At 42.5% G+C, this 17,550-nt stretch overlaps 1 protein-coding gene across 1 annotated transcript in view; it reads left to right on the top strand.

Moving 5' to 3' along the window:
• The window catches only part of LOC310876028 (phospholipid-transporting ATPase ABCA1), a gene marked incomplete at both ends in the record, with an annotated part of 190,057 nt that overhangs the window by 62,311 nt on the left and 110,196 nt on the right, over positions 1 to 17,550 (top strand). Inside the window, 5 exons of the mRNA XM_083789475.1 lie at positions 9,598 to 9,812; positions 12,091 to 12,166; positions 15,085 to 15,287; positions 16,391 to 16,439; positions 16,796 to 16,915. Of these exons, the coding sequence (XP_083645601.1) occupies positions 9,598 to 9,812; positions 12,091 to 12,166; positions 15,085 to 15,287; positions 16,391 to 16,439; positions 16,796 to 16,915 (663 nt within the window). The remainder of the gene's footprint in view (positions 1 to 9,597; positions 9,813 to 12,090; positions 12,167 to 15,084; positions 15,288 to 16,390; positions 16,440 to 16,795; positions 16,916 to 17,550) is intronic.

Here is a 17,550-nt window from a genome sequence, read left to right as displayed (position 1 = left end):
AGTGTTGTTTTTGGCAGCAAATTTTGATTTTAGTCATAGTCTCTTCAATAGTTTTCATTTAGTTTCAGTCACATTTTTGTCACCTGGAATGTTTTAGTGTTAGCCTAGTTTTAGTTAGTCTAGTTTTAGTTTTTGTAAATATCACAAGATTTTAGTCGACTAAATCTACAGTTGATTTAGTCGACTAGAATGCATTTTGGTGGGCCTTGATGCCATTGTAATGACGGATTTTACACTACACTAGCCGATCTACAAGATAGTCTATTTTCAGCATGCAACCAAGTGTAAAATGACTTATACTGGATCTCTTGTCCACTAGTCCGTTCCTAACATTTTAGTCTAGTTTTTATTTGTTGACGAAATTGTCAATATAATAGTCACCATAGCTTATCATTCAGTTTCCGTTTAGTTTTAATCAGTGGAAAAAGTTAGTCGACGAACATTTTTCGTCCATCCTGCCCTCACTGTCTCATTAGAGCTATTCAAGCCCTTTCACTCCGATTGGAAGACAGAGATAACTCTCAGAATGAGAACACCCACACAGTGTGACTAGTTGAACGAGTTTGTATGTTCTGTATGTTTTGTATGTTCTCTGTGGTCTTATTGGCACTGACTGAGGTTTGTAAAGCACAAAAAGCTATACTGTGGGGAGTCTATTTGTGTGAAAGTATATTGGGCTGGGCTTGATATTGATGTTCTGTGTCGTTAATTAGTTGTTTGTTTGTTTACAAAGTGGCCAAAGTGTCCTGTGTGTACAGTATGTTTGTTTTGATAGAATCCCATACAGTATTATTCTTACTGGCAGGGAAACAAACAAAACAAAAAAGCATTTTATTACTCTAAACTTCATACAGATTATATAAATATCTTCAGGCTATACTGAGTCATTTCTAATATGCATGACTGATTTGTGTGGCTGTTGAAGAGCACAATGTTATTTTATTTAGTTAATTTAATGTAGTCAATTTAGTTTTAATATGTGGAGAAATATACAAATTTGTGTATTTCTCAGATCTTTGCAATCAAGGCTGTTGGTTTGGTACGTACGTAAGTACTGCACTTAATTAGAATCAGTTTATCACATGTTAGTGGTACGAGTAGGAACAAAACTTAAGGTCTTTACACACCGGGGGCGAATTTTCGTTGCAAATAATTTGCTTTTTAATTCGTATGAAGTCAATGCAAGGTTCCACATCAGCAACACATTTCCACTGACTGAAATTGCGGCTGCAAGTTTTCGCTCTGCTGTTGAATTTTGCGGACATTCGCTGGCGAATGCTACACCTTTTAGAGCTATGCATGGTCATGCACCGGCTTACTTGACTGACCTGGTGCCACGTTATGTGCCCAGAAAGGCCCTTAGGTCTGTTGGAAACACCCTCCACCAAACTAAAAAACAAAGGTGACAAAGCTTTTCAGGCTGTAGCGGCCAAACTTTGGAATGTACAGCCTTGGATGACTTGGACGACTGTCACAGGGTGATAAGTCTAAGATCCATATGTCGTGCCCATGTTAATCCCAAGGTCCAAAGGATTGGATTATTAGTTTTGGTTGCTGAATGAACCACTCATCTAGAGTTTTTGTAGCTTTTTTGTTGTTGAATGAATCGCTCATCTAGAGTTAGCTTTATTTGCTTAATGAATGATGACCTGGCTACAAGGCAATCACGTTCATGGCACCATGCCACCCCCTTACAGTACCTTCAGGACACGATTCAGCCATTCACCCCTTCCTGCACATAGATCAGCTAACACGGACATCTGACCCACCTCTTCCCTGGCCAATGCTCCAAGCATCCTAGAGCATTTTCCCTCGTAGCTCCCAGGCTGTGGAAATTGGAATGACTTCATATTTGAGCTTTAAGTGTGCCTATTTGTATGCTATTTTAGAACCTCTCTCTCTCTAAAGTGAGTTGTTCAGACCTCACAAATGGAGATCAAGTCACATTCATCTATTTAGAGATGTTGAGATGAAGTGCGAGAGAATCATTTTGTTACACTGTGTGAAATAGGTTAAAGATTTACTGTAGATAAATTCTGTTTGGCAGAACGTAACTTGTGTGAAACAAAATGTTTAATTATAATTATTAGCACAATGTATAACGGGTAACAATATTTTGAGAACAGATTCTTCCAAAAAGTATTAAATGCAATTCAGTCCGATAAATATAAGATGCAAATGATGTAATCCTCTCCTACTCCTCCTTCAGTCATCTTATTCAGTGTTCGATCCGGCCTCTGTTACAGTAATATGTATTACTATGATGGAGAACCCTTTGCAGACCGGATGCACCGCTTATACAGTAAGACATTACATTATCTCTGAAACTACGGGAGGTAAATCACATTTCTAGTTATTTATTTTGTCTGATGAAATAGAAATGGCATATTTTTTTAAACCATTAGGCCCTATTCGGCATTAATATTCAGCATTAATGTACACACACAAACACACATTTGATATGTTTATTTATGTCCACATAATGAGAAGTACAGGAATACCTTGTACAAAGGACATAAACACTGCCAGTGCAGTTTGACAGTAGGAGAGCAGCCAGTTACAACGTCCATGGACGGCAAAGCATCGTTACATACAGTACAGCTGACATGTCGGACACAGGGCAGCAGACATAAATCATGGATAAAGGAAACAACGCCTCCTCCAAATTGAGCGGCTTCCTATAATGGCTGAAACTGAGCAGTACCTCGCTAACTGCACACACACACACACACACACACACACACACACACACAGGAAGTCAGGGCCATGAAGCGCGGGCAGGCAGGCAGTATAGTACATTTTGTAAGTTAAATAGTTTGATACTGCGCCGCGGGGCAATGAATGAGTCATGTTCTCTGATCTGTGAGCTGAATGATTACTGCATGAGGCTATGCACACGTAACTCACTGACAAATGTACTCGCCCAAATCAAAAGTCACAAAAGCTTATCCAACCAATAACATTCTCTCTCACGAGCAATTTGTTTTACAACGGCTCATGTTTATTACACACTGATTACAATTTCTTACAGCAGCTCCTATGGCATTTCTGAAAGATTATGCTCCATGTTCTGACCTAACTAATGAAGCAAATCCTCTAGGCCATTGCGTTCAACACTTGTCAATCTACTGCTGCTTAATCACAAGCTTAATAATGTGTTCGTTATTATTCAGAAAATAATCTGAAAAGCAATGACTACCGAAATAAAACGTCTGGGTTTCCGAGGCTATGACTACCGTGACTTGGTGACGTTTTCAGACATAATTGCCTCTACAGCTGATGTCAACATTTAAATAACACACTTAACAAGCAAACGGTATGTAACATGCATAGCAAATGAACAAGTAACAAACATGCATCTACATAACTACCTTCTATCAAAATAGGAAATGAAATGGGCAAACAAGAAGTGATACAAAGAATAATGAGTGCTAGGGCTAAGGAAAAGACTGAAGAGGTCAGTTTTCAGACTGCGCTGGAAAATGGGTAGTAAGACTGCAGTCTGTACTGAGGTGTACGAAGCTTGGAGCGTTGGCCAGGGTGTCTAGGGAGGGGATAGTGTTGGCTGATGCATTGTGAGTATACAGGAAGGGGTGTAGCAGGGATCATGTGTTAAGTTAAACGGGTGCCATATACTTACTTGGTAGCCTTGTACTGTAGGTCATCGCCAGCATTTTGAATTTGATGTGGGCAGCAACTGGAAGCCAGTTAAGGGAGTGACAGAAGGGTGAGGTGTCACATTTATGGAGATTGAAGACCAAGCATGCTGCCGCATTGTGGATGTAGGGCTCAGAGTGAGCATGCCCAGCATACCTTCCAACCATCCTTTGAGCGGCGTAACTGTGGCTGACTTGAAGGTAGATGGAATGCAGCCATGCCGGTTGTCGGTGGTCATGAATGGAATCTGAAAGATTGAGGTGTGGGGGGGTTGTTAGGGTACAGGAGGTTGCATGGTCTGGTGGATGACACCAGTTTCAGGAACGAATACTAATTGGTGATTACGGAGGAGAAACGGTAGACCGATTAGTTAAATGATAGTGGGAAGATGGGAGAAAGTGCATCAAGCTTCTCAAATTAGGCGATGAAAGTAGGTGATGAGAGCTTCAGCAGTGAGTGGCAGTTGTGGGGGGGGGGGTTTAGGAAGGTGGAAAAGAGCATTCCTGCATTGGGAGTCAGAGAACTGACTCGTTTAAAGAGGACCTGGCGTGGATGATGAGAGTGGGGAAGGCAGAGATGAGTGAATGGAAATGGCACAGGTCATCTGATTGGCCAGTTCTGTGCCGCGTCCTTTCAGCATGCTCTGAGACGTTTAACTCGGCTCTGAGGGTTTCAGATAACCACGGAGCTGGTGGACAGATGACGAATGAAATGGTGGAGTGAAAGGAAGAGGCTGCAGAGTCCAGAGGGAGGGAGGAGAGAATTGGATCTAAGACGAGAGGGAGAGAAATTAATTTATAACCTCTTCCCACATGGTTCAAATCATGCTGTTTGAGATATTTTAATGAAAAGCACTACTACTGTAGGTATTACATATGACGTGTGTACATATTTCAATGTGTACCCTTTTCAATTGGATCCTATCTATAATCAAAACAAGGGGCTTATGTCTTTTGACTCGGAGGAAATGCTGACGCGGGCGTCAAGGTAATTCTCAGTATCATTGATCTGAATTCATTGTCTCAAAGAGCAGTCATCACAGTTCCGCCCGATAATTCATCACACTGCCGGGGCGCACAATACCCATCTCTCTGCTCAGACAACACTGCGTTAAAATCTATATCCATCCACTTGATATACATGGGAGCAGGGAGCTGAATTACAGAACGCAGAACCTCAACTTTATTGTTCGTTGTGGGACTACAGCATTACCCACCTATTCGAGCCATCAATTTCTGTCGTAATGCACTGCAGCAACACGCTATAAATCAGAATACCTTTGTGGACAGTCAAAGCACATTTATTTCACTCCCAATTCACAGGCGATGTAGTGTATTTTTTTGTGTCCTCATAAAACCACAAACTAATGCTTTGAAGAAAAGTGTTGCTTCTCCTCAGGCGACCTCCCACCTTGTAGGATTCTGCCCATTCCCATGGGTTTAATTGAGCGAGTTGTTTTGATGAGTGCAGCTCGTCTGTGGCTTGCAGCGGGACATGTTGGTGTCGTGTTTATCCAGAAGGCTTCAAACATGCTCGGTGTAGCGTCAAGGATTTAAATGGAATAGACGGATTTTGCAGCTAAGAGGTTGACAGGGATTGACTGGGACGTGAGATTGGTGAGGATCACAGGACCAAAATGGTTGGCCAGTCTGAAATGGCTGAACATCCACTTTTTGGTCAATGAAGGAACCGTGCACTTTGCACGTTCTTTGTCCCTGCATGGCATAAGTGATGACGCTAAACTTATCAACTATTATTTATTATAAATGTTGTGCTGTGGCCAAGAAAACAACTTTGATGATGGCTGTATACCGTCTCTGAACCGCGTCAATCACAATAAAATATAATTTTGATCATCAGATATAAACGGACTGTGATTGAACGTTGTGGTAAATAATAATGTTTAAGTGTGTGTGTGTGTGTGTGTGTGTGTGTGTGTGTGTGTGTGTGTGTGTGTGTGTGTGTGTGTGTGTGTGTGTGTGTGTGTGTGTACATGAACACGCATGTACATGTGGGAAATACAGAACGATGTAGGGATGCGCAATAATCATCCCGATATCTGCTGACAAGCACCCAGCATGTCATAGGTATGATATACTGTATTTGCTTAGGTCAAAGCTGTGTACATGTACCATTACTCACATTTGTATTATCGGTATATGTACTGTACGTATAGGAGAAGCAAAGAAGTTATCGGTTTAAAATAAATCATGCATCCCTAGAACGATGCATTGCCAACTTACATCGTTCCCTACTTGCATCGTTCCCGTTGGGCACCGCGCCGGTCTAGTAAATAATACTGATAATAGAATAAATAATTCTAATCTTTCTAATCCTCAACTTCAGCTCCGCCTCCACCCTCTAAGCCCCTCCCTCACATATGTAGATGCATAGCAGAAAGGTGCAGAGAGGTTGAGTTTGAATGCATCCATCAGAGGTCAAACTACTGACCCTCTACCTTTTAAACACTTTATAATATTCAAATAAACCAAACGTTTTTGAACCATTGAAGAAAATGTCTGCTTTTGAACACCAACTCTCTCAGTAATTACTTATGTGATCTACGATCTACTTCTTTCTACAGACATACAGAATTGAGCTGGCCCGGACTTCATCACAGATCTAATTAATTTCCTGATACTAGTTGGATGATATGAAAGGTGAATAAACTAGCAATCCATGCTTTTATTGCCAATGCAGTTATCCGCCTTGAATCAAAAGATCGAGGCAAATTAAATTAGACTGGTTTCTCTTTGAAGCACGATTTCAAGAGAGAACATTCAAAAGTTTATTGTTACATCCAATTATACAAAATAATATTCTTGGGTTTTGGCTCCTTGACATTGAAGAAACTAGACGGATACGGACATTCATCCTTTTTCAGAAATCTTTGGTCTGATCAAATTGCCACTGCAGTGCACACCATTGGGTCATTTGACACAGACACGGCAAGTTTGAGACCATTCTGGGAATTATTATTCCTTATTCCTGGGACAGACAGAAAGACAGACAAAGATTCTGTGAATTATTTAAAAAAAGAAGCGATCACTAAAACTAATAATAACAATTGCACAATATAAGGTGCTTTTGTTTTATGTGCTTTGTGCATTAATCCTACCTCAAAGTGAATGATGGATGGAATTATAAATTGATAGATGGATAGATAGATGGATAGATAGATAGATAGATAGATAGATTACAATGTAAATGTAAACTGATTTACTACAAAACTTGTATCATGTAGCATCCGGATTTACACAATTGTAGAATGTTTGACATTACCAACCACAATATCCTATATTACAATTGGCTACTGGTAAATGGTAAATGGTGCATTTATATAGCGCCTTTATCCAAGGCGCTTTACAGAGATTGTGCATTACATTCACCCATTCACACACACATTCATACACCGATGGCAGCGGAAACCATGCAAGGCACCAACTAGCACATCGGGAGCAATTAGGGGTTCAGTGTCTTGCTCAAGGACACTTCGACAGTAACTCTGGGGGAGCCCGGGTTCGAACTGGCAACTTTACGGTTACCATCCAGGCACTCTACCCCTGAGCCACCGCCGCCCCCCAACTGGGAGTGCAGGCCGGCCGCTATGCCCATAGAGATAGAAATATATTCTTTATTTCTGTGTCATGCACTAAAGGTGCCTAGACCACATGGACACAGGACATTATATAAATCATTTCTTCATTGCATCATTGCATATAGATGTACAATGTAACAGACAATTGGACTCGAGTCATAGTGACTCGACTCGAGTCTGACTCGAGTCGCATATTTGACGACTTGCGACTTGACTCGGACTTTGAATGTAAAGACTTGCGACTCGACTCGGACTTGGAAGGTAAAAGACCAACGAGACTTGAGACTCGACTCCGACTTGCTAGCCAATGACTCCCGACTCGACTCGACTCGAGACAAGATGACTCGTGACTTGTTTTGTTTCCGAGCATACGGTATTTGAATACAGCGTCGGTGGGCGGCGCATGCTGCGCATATGCAAAGCAACTCCACTCGCACACTAAGGCAAAACATTTATTTTCACCAAACAGCTGCAGTAGATTGAAAAGTTGCTTCCTACCTTTGAGTTAGTGTTGCTGAAAGACACCCAGATCCAATTGTATATTCCATATTTCCATATGTACTAACTAAGTGTGAACTATAGTGTCAACACGGAGGCACACAGTGACAGTTGTGAGCATGCGCAGATTGCACTACCTCTGCTAAAGCGTAAAGGGTACAAAACGGCTATTAGGGGGAGCCATAGTACAGTGAAATACAGTGGGGAATATCTATTGATTCATTGATTGAATACTTTATTGGCAGAAATGTATCAGTATAGGGTACAGTCAAACACTGATCAAAAAGGGATCACTGAAAAAAGTCCTTGCTGTCTTGTTTCCATTCGGTCCTGGGTAATCAATTCATAATCATGACAAGTCACATGACAAATAACAAAATTCAAATTATCATAAAAAAATAAGATATGTATGCCTGCAGGTTGGGGAACAAAGAAGGGCTTATAAGGAGGTGGGGGTAGTCACTAGACATGGGTGGGGGGGCAATCTTTTTTTTATTGATTTTTATTTAATATAAATACAGTGGAATACAGAGGTATAGGTTATCAATACCGGCACCGTACCGTACTGTAAAATCTCATACCGTGGCATGCCTAGACTTGACACAACCTTGTGACTCGGCTTGACTTGCCCACAACAGAAAGACTTGGGACTCGACTTGGACTTGGGACCAAATGACTTGGGACTCGACTTGGGACTCGGACCTGAGGGTTGGATTGACTTGGGACTCGACTTGGACTTGGGACCAAATTACTTGGGACTCGACTTGGGACTCGGACCTGAGGGTTGGATTGACTTGGGACTCGACTTGGACTTGGGACCAAATGACTTGGGACTCGACTTGGACTCGGACCGGAGCGACTTGAACAATTGTCTGCAATGTAATAAAAACTCTGTTTTTCAAACTTCAAACATACAGAACATATTTTTCCTCAAGCCTTGCATATGAATATCTGCTAAAAAGAAAATACCTTTCCTAAAACATAATTCAAGTATTTTATGATCATCCAACCACAAAGAAAGGTTAATGCTCATGTGCATATATGCATATGGGACCGACCAACTTCAAACTCGGCTCGCACATCGGCAAGAATAACTCAAGGGAGTGTGGTGCCCGCTGCCGCGTCGTTCGAATATGCCAATTTGACCGATATAACCGATAGTTGTGATGGCCGCATTCTGGCCCGAACTTCTGTATATCGAAGCTTCCCATACTTTACTGGAATAACACTGGGGGTGCATACTTAGTTTAGACTAGTCATTGGTTAGACATAAGGTTGGTGAGGGGTGCGTTAAAACGACCGGATTAAGGTTGGTGAGTGGTGCGTTAAAACGACCGGATTAAGGTTGGTGAGGGGTGCGTTAAAACGACCAGATTAAGGTTGGTGAGGGTTAAGGTTAGGTTTAGGTGTGCTGCCCCGTGGGAGGTTTGCACGTACTAGGGAAGCCTTTAGTGGCTTTCGATTTCGTTTATTTTTGTCCAAGATTCACAACCGCACAAAAACTGTCTGTGGAGTTTTTTGAGGACAGTCATCAGTGAAAAAGACAGCAGTTAGATACGTGACTGCCACGCAGAGACAGACTGTGCTATTGGCTTGTTTTGAACCATTTTGATTCATGTCATCTTTTCTTGTCAAGCCGTTGGCAAAACAGGTATTCAGACACACACTCTCATTCAGGTATATGCACCCATCCATCCACCCACCCACCCACCCAGACGAAGAGAGGGAACTTTTCAGCGCCTCTTGAACTGTGCCTACATTAAGTGAAACCAATATTTTGTTTATTCTCTCTATCTCTCTATCTCTCTCTCTCTCTCTCTCTCTCTCTCTCTCTCCCTCCCCAGGCCGAACAATCATCCTGTCCACGCACCACATGGACGAGGCGGACATCTTAGGCGACCGAATCGCCATCATCTCACATGGCAGGATGCGTTGCTGCGGCTCCTCCCTCTTCCTCAAGAAGTGTTTCGGCAGCGGTTACTACCTCACTCTGGTCAGAGGCGGTGGTGAGAAGATGACCACGCAGCGTAGAGACGTCACGCACAGCCAGTCCAAAGAGGTGTGTGTGTGTGTGTTATGTAATGTCTGGAGGCAGCAGTCTAACAGAACAGGCTCTCTGTCCACCTCAAGCACAGGCATCGTCCAATGCGGCACACTGCAGAGGTTCCCCAACTTTTCTGTGCTAACACCCAAAAAGCTAAAAAGATAACGTAGCTTGTGGAGTTAGTTCAGTCAGATATACTCTAGGGGGTTTCATGCTGTGCTCAAGGGCGCATACATATACTCAAGGGGTTAATATGCTGCATTACTATGTGGGTGTATTCAGTGTGTGCAAGACTTGCGCGTCATTCGCTGATGTGGCAGTCTGCTGACCAATTGGGCGGGGTATTTAAGCTCACCTAGACTGCATGCTTCTTCCTGCCTTCCTTCTGCGTATGGTTCCTGGTTATGTGATGTTTGCTCCCACCGCCACCCCAGCACCACCGGTGGGCTCTGTTATTTCTGTTCCCCATGGGGGGGTTGTTGTTGTATATCTATCTCCCTGCTCTTAATGTTTAATGACGATGTCTAATTGTGCCGAGCAGGGAGAAAAATGTAGCAGAGCTGAACGCCCAGATAAAATATTATACACAGTTGTGTTCTCATGCATTCTATAATAAATATTGGTTAAATCTATTTGTTATCTGACTGAAATAAAAATAAAGGGGGAAAAAAAGAAAATGGAAATAACTCATCTAGAATCGTGTAGATATATTTTGGGCAATTTGTCCAAAATACAGGTGCCAGGAGAAAGTGGATAATCTGGCACAGTAATCTTTCAATTCAAATGTCTTAATTTTCCTCGATAATTGACGGGTCGGTGGTCATCCCGACAGGATGATTTCTCGATAATGAACGTTAACAACAAAACGAAGTGTATTTCCTTGCTAACACGTTCACCTCGGAAAACAAGGAAGTGTATAAATAATACATTTTCAGTTACTCTATTTCTCGCGTCAAAAGTTTTCAAAAACATTATTGAGAGCAATGGTTCGCTGTATTACATTGTGTGTTTGTTTACATGGCTGCCATGTTGGATACAGCATAGAATAGAATTCAGCGATTGACAAATCAGAATCAAGCATTCAACTAAGCTGTGTAATATGTGTGTGTGCGCACTGCGCACGTGTCTGTGTCTGTGTATTGAATGCATTTTCTTCTTTCTTTCTTTTTTCCTCGTCCTCCTTTCCAAATGGGGCCCCTAGCGAAATGGGTGCCGTGAGCGCAGTACGTACGCCCCCACATTGAAGACCTGCAGTGGTGTACATGACATTGGGATTAACATGGATTTTTTGATCAAAGCTCCGTTGCATTGTGAGATCATTATCCTGTTGTTGTTGCCACCACTTGCCAGTAGGCCCTGCCTTACATAATATTCCTATTCAAAGAGATCCTTGAGATTGCGTGCGCCAGAAGGAAGGACTTATAAACAGCCAGCCCTTCTGACACAGCGGTAACCTTTCGCTAGTCCATTATCGAACATGGCTCCCTCTGACTTTGCAGAATGCTCTTTCCCGATCCCCTCCCCCTGTAATGATCTGTGTTTAGTCTCCCCCAGCATGAGAATTGGCAGACACCTACGTGCTGGATGATACTAATTGTCGCCGGGGAAAGGGGTGATTCTTGATCTAGCTTGCCAATGGTGCCTCACGCACTTAGTTTTAATCAATAGGAGCAAATGAACAAGATGCACCGATGCCAGCAGGGGCTAGAGCAATTACCATTAGTCTGCAGGCTCTTAGCGGTGAGCGGAGACATTTGTTTGAAACTAAATAAATAAACAAACAAACAATCATGTTTTCATGGGAGGTAGAAAACTCTCCCTTAACCAAATGAGGACTTGGTAATTCTGTGTGTCCAGTCAGAAGACTTTGACCTCAATGATGCTACAAAGAATTAAAAGCTAAAGCTACTGAATGGAAAGTTTTGCAAAGTTTTGAAAATAATGCAATCATGAAATGGAACTTGATGAAAGTTTGACAGTGAGACCTCTGATGTAATTTCACTCGGCTGTTTCTAAGTATTATACTGCAAATCGAAATGCTTCTAGACTCCAGACTACTATGTGTGTGTGGAATATACTTGACCTTAAGAGGTTGTCTCAAGATTTTATCTTGGCACAGCTTCAGTACATGATGAACGTAGCATCTGGTGGTGCGAGCTGACTACGTAAAATTGGTGCAATTAAATTGTAAATACTATGGCCGGGGGTTATACTGACATTTATAGAGCAAACTTGTCAAGGATGTGCTTAATGTACACATGTAATGATGATGTGATGTGGTTCTGATTAATAGGAAGAACATCCGTTGAAGAGAGGCAGTCTGGATGAGGGCTTTAACAGCCAGAACTGGAGCAACCCTGACCCCTCAGGTACGACATTGCAGTTAATGTTTGGTAAATGGTGCATTTATATACTGTAGTGCCTTTATCCAAGGCGCTTTACATCGATTGTGCATTACATTCACCCATTCACGCACACATTCATACACCGATTGCGGTGGAAGCCATGCAAGGTACCAACCAGCACATCGGGAGCAATTTGGGGTTCATTGTCTTGCCCAAGGACACTTAGACATACAGACAGGAGGAGCCGGGATTCGAACCGCCGACCCATGGATCATTGGACGACCTGCTCTACTTCTTGAGCCACAGTCGCCCTGTATAACCTAAGCCTAGTAGTGCATGCATGATTTCAACTAAACTGTTGATTTCTGTATAGGAACTTGTAACACTGCTAGTCCTTAAAACAATCCAATCCATACATTTTAGTGGAGAGCTGGATGCAACCTGTCTGAATTACAGTACAATTCGATAATAATAATACAACATTATTTGTATACTGTAGCACCTTTCATGACATGAAATGCAGCTCAAAGTGCTTTACAGAGCAATGGAGAAAGAAAGAAAAGAAAAGCAAGGCATAAAACATAAGAAAATAATAGCAGTAATGCAATACAGTGAGGACTTGAATAACAATTTTTTTTAAAGATCAATTAAAAGCAAGAGTGTAGAAGTGGGTCTTGAGCTGTGCTTTAAAAATGTCTACAGAGGCTGCCAGTATCTAGTGTTGCACCGTTATGTATAGTACAGTATATCTGTAAGCTGTATCCAAGTAACAAGAGTAGTTTCTAGCAATCTAGCTGTGTCAATGTCAAGAAATCACAGCCCTTAAATAGTAATGTAACTGTTTAGCGATGTAACCAGGGCCTGGAACCAATGCATTGGGAGCAATTAGCGTTATTCAATGTAAACCGAATTGCAGTAACTTGAAATGTCTCAGGGGGGCACGGTCGCACAGTTGGTAGTGCCGTCATCTCACAGCTGGGGGCGCTGGGGCCGTGTTTTCTCCTCCACGTCAAAGTGCCCATACCCAAGGTGGCCTTTCTGTGTGGAGTCTGGTTGGCCTCCTTTGAAGCATTTGAAGGCCATGTTCTTGACATTTTTGTCTAATCTTTGCATTCATAATGTCATCCAGTGACTCATCAATTAGACTTTGATTTGAGCACAATGATAGATCAAATCCCTAGCTTGAAGTTATAAATGTAATGCGCTCACCCGAACAGAAGAAAGTGTTTTATCCAATTCATCATGATGCTTGGTACACAGAAGCAGAAGCAGAGAAATTATTTTTATACAGGCTAAGGTTTGTGTATAAATGATTAACTTCTTCATAAAATGCCAGGACCACGCTTGGTTAACCTGCAGTGAATATCTTTGCGCATTTTGGGATCAATAACGGAGGCAGCATCCGTTGCAACGCTCTTCTGAATGATTGATTGTAGCCAAGGCTCAGCCACAGATTGGGTAATGCAGGTGAATGCTGTCCACTTATCTCTTTCACTGTGCTCAAAGGTCACAGCATCATTTTGTGGTCATTACAAAGTTGCACAACAGCGTTTGCATAGGCCGAGCCACCTAGAACAGGGTTTGTCTATATGTAGGGTTGTCCCGATCCGATTACAGTACGTGATCAGAAATTGTGGGCCGATAATGTCATTTTTAAATGATCGGAATCAGATCGGGAGCAAAAAATGTGATCGGGACATCCCTGGTATCAATATTATATCCATATCATGAACACCACTGAACACCACATTGTGATTGATTGATTGATTGATTTATTTGGGAACACGTTATTCCAACCAGTTCCTTTCCCCTCCATGAGCCAGGAGCCCCGGCTGGACAAGGGGAGGTAGTTTAGAGACCAGGATTACTGCATGTTTTTTGTGAGGGTACCTGTCCTATACCCTAGGGGACATGGGGAGAACATGTGAGGGTACCTACCCTAGGGGACACAGGGAGAACATGTGAGGGTACCTACCCTAGGGGACACAGGGAGAACATGTCAGTGTACCTACCCTAGGGGACACAGGGAGAACATGTGAGGGTACCTACCCTAGGGGACACAGGGAGAACATGTCAGGGTACCTACCCTAGGGGACACGGGGAGAACATGTGAGGGTACCTACCCTAGGGGACACAGGGAGAACATGTGAGGGTACCTACCCTAGGGGACACGGGGAGAACATGCAAACTCCACACAACCCCACCCAGGGTATGAGCACTGATGACGCGAAGGAGAGAGAACACACCCCCAGCGCCCACGGAATCGAACCCAGGACCTTCTAGCTGTGAGGCTACAGTGCTACCGACTGCAACAGCGTGCCCCCCCACCACATTGTGACTTGTGCTAGCCTCGCGTAGCAATACTAATATCACTGCATGGATATTAGTCTTGTCCCTCTCAGTGTTAGATTTATTGAATTTTTTTCCGCAATGTCCCGCCCCATATTTGAATACTGGGCCCTGGTTGATTATAGCCTGGTTCCAGACGAATCTGGTTGGCTGTCACCATTTCGGCCCTTAAGTCCTCCCTCAAATGAGAAGGGCCAGACTTAATCTGCCTGGGGTAATATGCATTGCAAAGGCAGATGAAGGCTGGCGACATGAGGCAAGATTTGTGCAGCTTCATTCACACACTGTAACTTACAGTGAGTAAGGATAGTTCAAGATGATGATAATAACAACAAAATAATAGCTTGAACTTATATAGCGCCTTATATGAACCCAATGAACCCATCAAAACAAGCAATGGACAACCAATAAACAAAAAAACAATTCCCTAAGCCTGAGAAAATAGCTGTTTTTTCAAGGCAGATTGGATAGGGAGGGTACGTTGTTACTATATCTTTCTTGTTTGTTCTGCAAATTCACAAAACGTTCTGCAGTTGGCTCTCTCTTTCCAGAGTTTGTGTGACTAATTGTGCGGGGGAAACTGTGTTTCTCAGATGTGAGCGCAGTGAGTAAGCTGGTGCGGCGTCACCAGCCCGAGGCAGTTTTCCTGGAGAGCATCGGCCAGGAGATCACCTACATCCTGCCTTACGGCGGGGCAAAGGATGGCACCTTCGCCCTGCTCTTCAAAGAGCTGGACGAGGAGATGGCCGCTCTGGGCCTCACCAGCTATGGCATCTCAGACACTACTCTGGAAGAGGTGAGCTCCAGAAGCCCACATATACGTAGCTACAGTACACACAGTGGTACGGTAATTTAACTCTACTAGCCCTTACCCGTTGTGAGATATTGCCCCCCCCCCCCCCCCCCCATAAATATCTTTAATTGCCGTTCATTAAGAAGAATACTTGCCCCCGTTCATAAAGAAAAATACTTGGCCTGCGGGGGGTACTGCGCCCTGGGTGCGTTTTCGCATTTTTTATTCACTAATAAATTCATTATTAATTTATAATTTTAATTGGAAAAAGGTCTCCGTTAAGACCTCCATATTATTATGGGCAATGCCTGTGTGAAAAGTGGGAGTGATTGGTGCAGGCGGTGAGGAGATATACGGTGGTGTTTCTGACACGCATTCAGACATTCAGAAATGACTGAATTATAGTATGATATGATGATGATGTACCCGTCCGAGTTAAATTAACCACTTAAACCCTCTTGACTCAGTGAGACATGCAGTTTTTGTTTTATTGATGCCGGCACGCTCTGTGTCTCATCAGCTATTGCTATACTGTACATGTAGCAACTGGCAACATAACTATTTAAAAAAGAATGAATCAGAATTTGACGGTTTTCAGAAACCTTAGTTCAGGCCCTAGCAGGCGTCCCCAGATTTGGCCTCAGGCATCAATGGATGAAAACGGTATCATCACATGGCCCACACAGACCTCACTGATTTCCCCTCTCCAGTATTGGCTGTTTTCAGTTGCTTTTTAATACAAAAGCAAATGATATGTAAATCGTATTTGTGCCCGATTGTCTTTTATACAAGAGTTTTCTACATGACAATTTATTAGGCCTATGTTTTGCATTGGTAGAATGATAGAAACATTAACATAATTATACAACGGAGTCACTGTTAACTCTTATTACACTGAGAGACGTGAGACACTTCTGGCCCACATGCTACATGGGAATTATTTTTAAATAACTTTTGTAGTCAGATACTACTCTCCATGATTTTATAAAATGGGGCAGATGGGTTGTTTGTGTGTAGGCAGGCGTTTAGTCACTGCTTGTCTTGGTAATCACACACAGAATAACGTGCCTAGGTGATCAAAGATGACAAGTACTTTGTTTTTACAGATTTTTCTGAAAGTGGCAGAGGACACCGGAGTTGATGTGGAAGTGCCAAGTAAGTTGAAATAATGCAGTGCATGCACACATGCATACATCCATCATATCTGCCCACACATACAGTAATGACTTTACCTGATTGATTATTATTTTTTTTCCTCAAACTGCCCTCATTTGATGGATGCTTGTGCATTCCAAACTCCGTTTTGTTTAGATCCATTGCCAAAATGGCCTCACGTTTCAATCGTCAACTCAAAATCAGACTTCATTAGATTCCCACCTGGAATAGCTGGGGTTCTGCTTTTACAGGGAAATAATGTGGTACTTTGTAAGGGCAGGTTGCTGTGCTTATTGTTATTTATAACCCTAAATTGGGTCAGGCCAAAACAACAAATCTTACGTGTATTCCCACAGCGAAGAATGAGCCATTGGTGAGAGACTGGAAAAGGAGCTCCCGCGAATTTAAACGGAACAGCATCGCCGACATCCGGACAGATTCGGAACAAGTCCCTGCCAAGTCTTCTCCAAATGGAGGTGTGTATTGTGTCACCTGGGTTGTTGTCGAGTGAAACTCTTTTTTTTTCTTGAAAACATGCTTTGAACGAAGTGCATTAGTTCAATACTTTGTCCTTGCTTTCTACCTACTGTAGCACCTGCAGAGTTAAAGGGAAAGTTTTCAAGCAAAGTGGACGGTAAGACATTTTTGAAGTCTTTTTGAAGGTTGGTCTTTTGTCACACAGCTTTTCATCACACACAATTCTATTTTCCACAGTTAATCACTTGTAGCTCAGCTTAAATGTGACATCCACGCTAAACTAATATTTTGAATTACTGTTCCTCGAAGCAAGGTTTCATTTCTGCAGCCTTCTGCAACATCAGAACTGTCTTCAAATATTTTAATTTGGTTTTTGAGTGTAAAACCACTTGGGGCAAACATTCACTTTCACACAGTGTGTGTATGCTTTTCAATCAGAATAATGCTTTGTAGCTTTTGGGGGACATCTGGAAGACAATACTGTAACACTTTCGAGGTGGTGAGCCATAAAACCACTTTCTTTTATTTCTTTTAGCTTTTTACAAAGCTCTTATTTGCACAGAGATTTAGAGTATCACACAGGTTATAAATCTTTTTGATGGTGTGCTTTTGTATACTCCCTAGCCTCCCCCTT

Source organism: Protomyctophum parallelum (genome assembly GCF_964188405.1).
Source record: "Protomyctophum parallelum genome assembly, chromosome: 18".
NCBI classification, from domain to species: Eukaryota; Metazoa; Chordata; class Actinopteri; order Myctophiformes; family Myctophidae; genus Protomyctophum; species Protomyctophum parallelum.
This window is presented reverse-complemented; position numbering and strand designations above follow the sequence as displayed.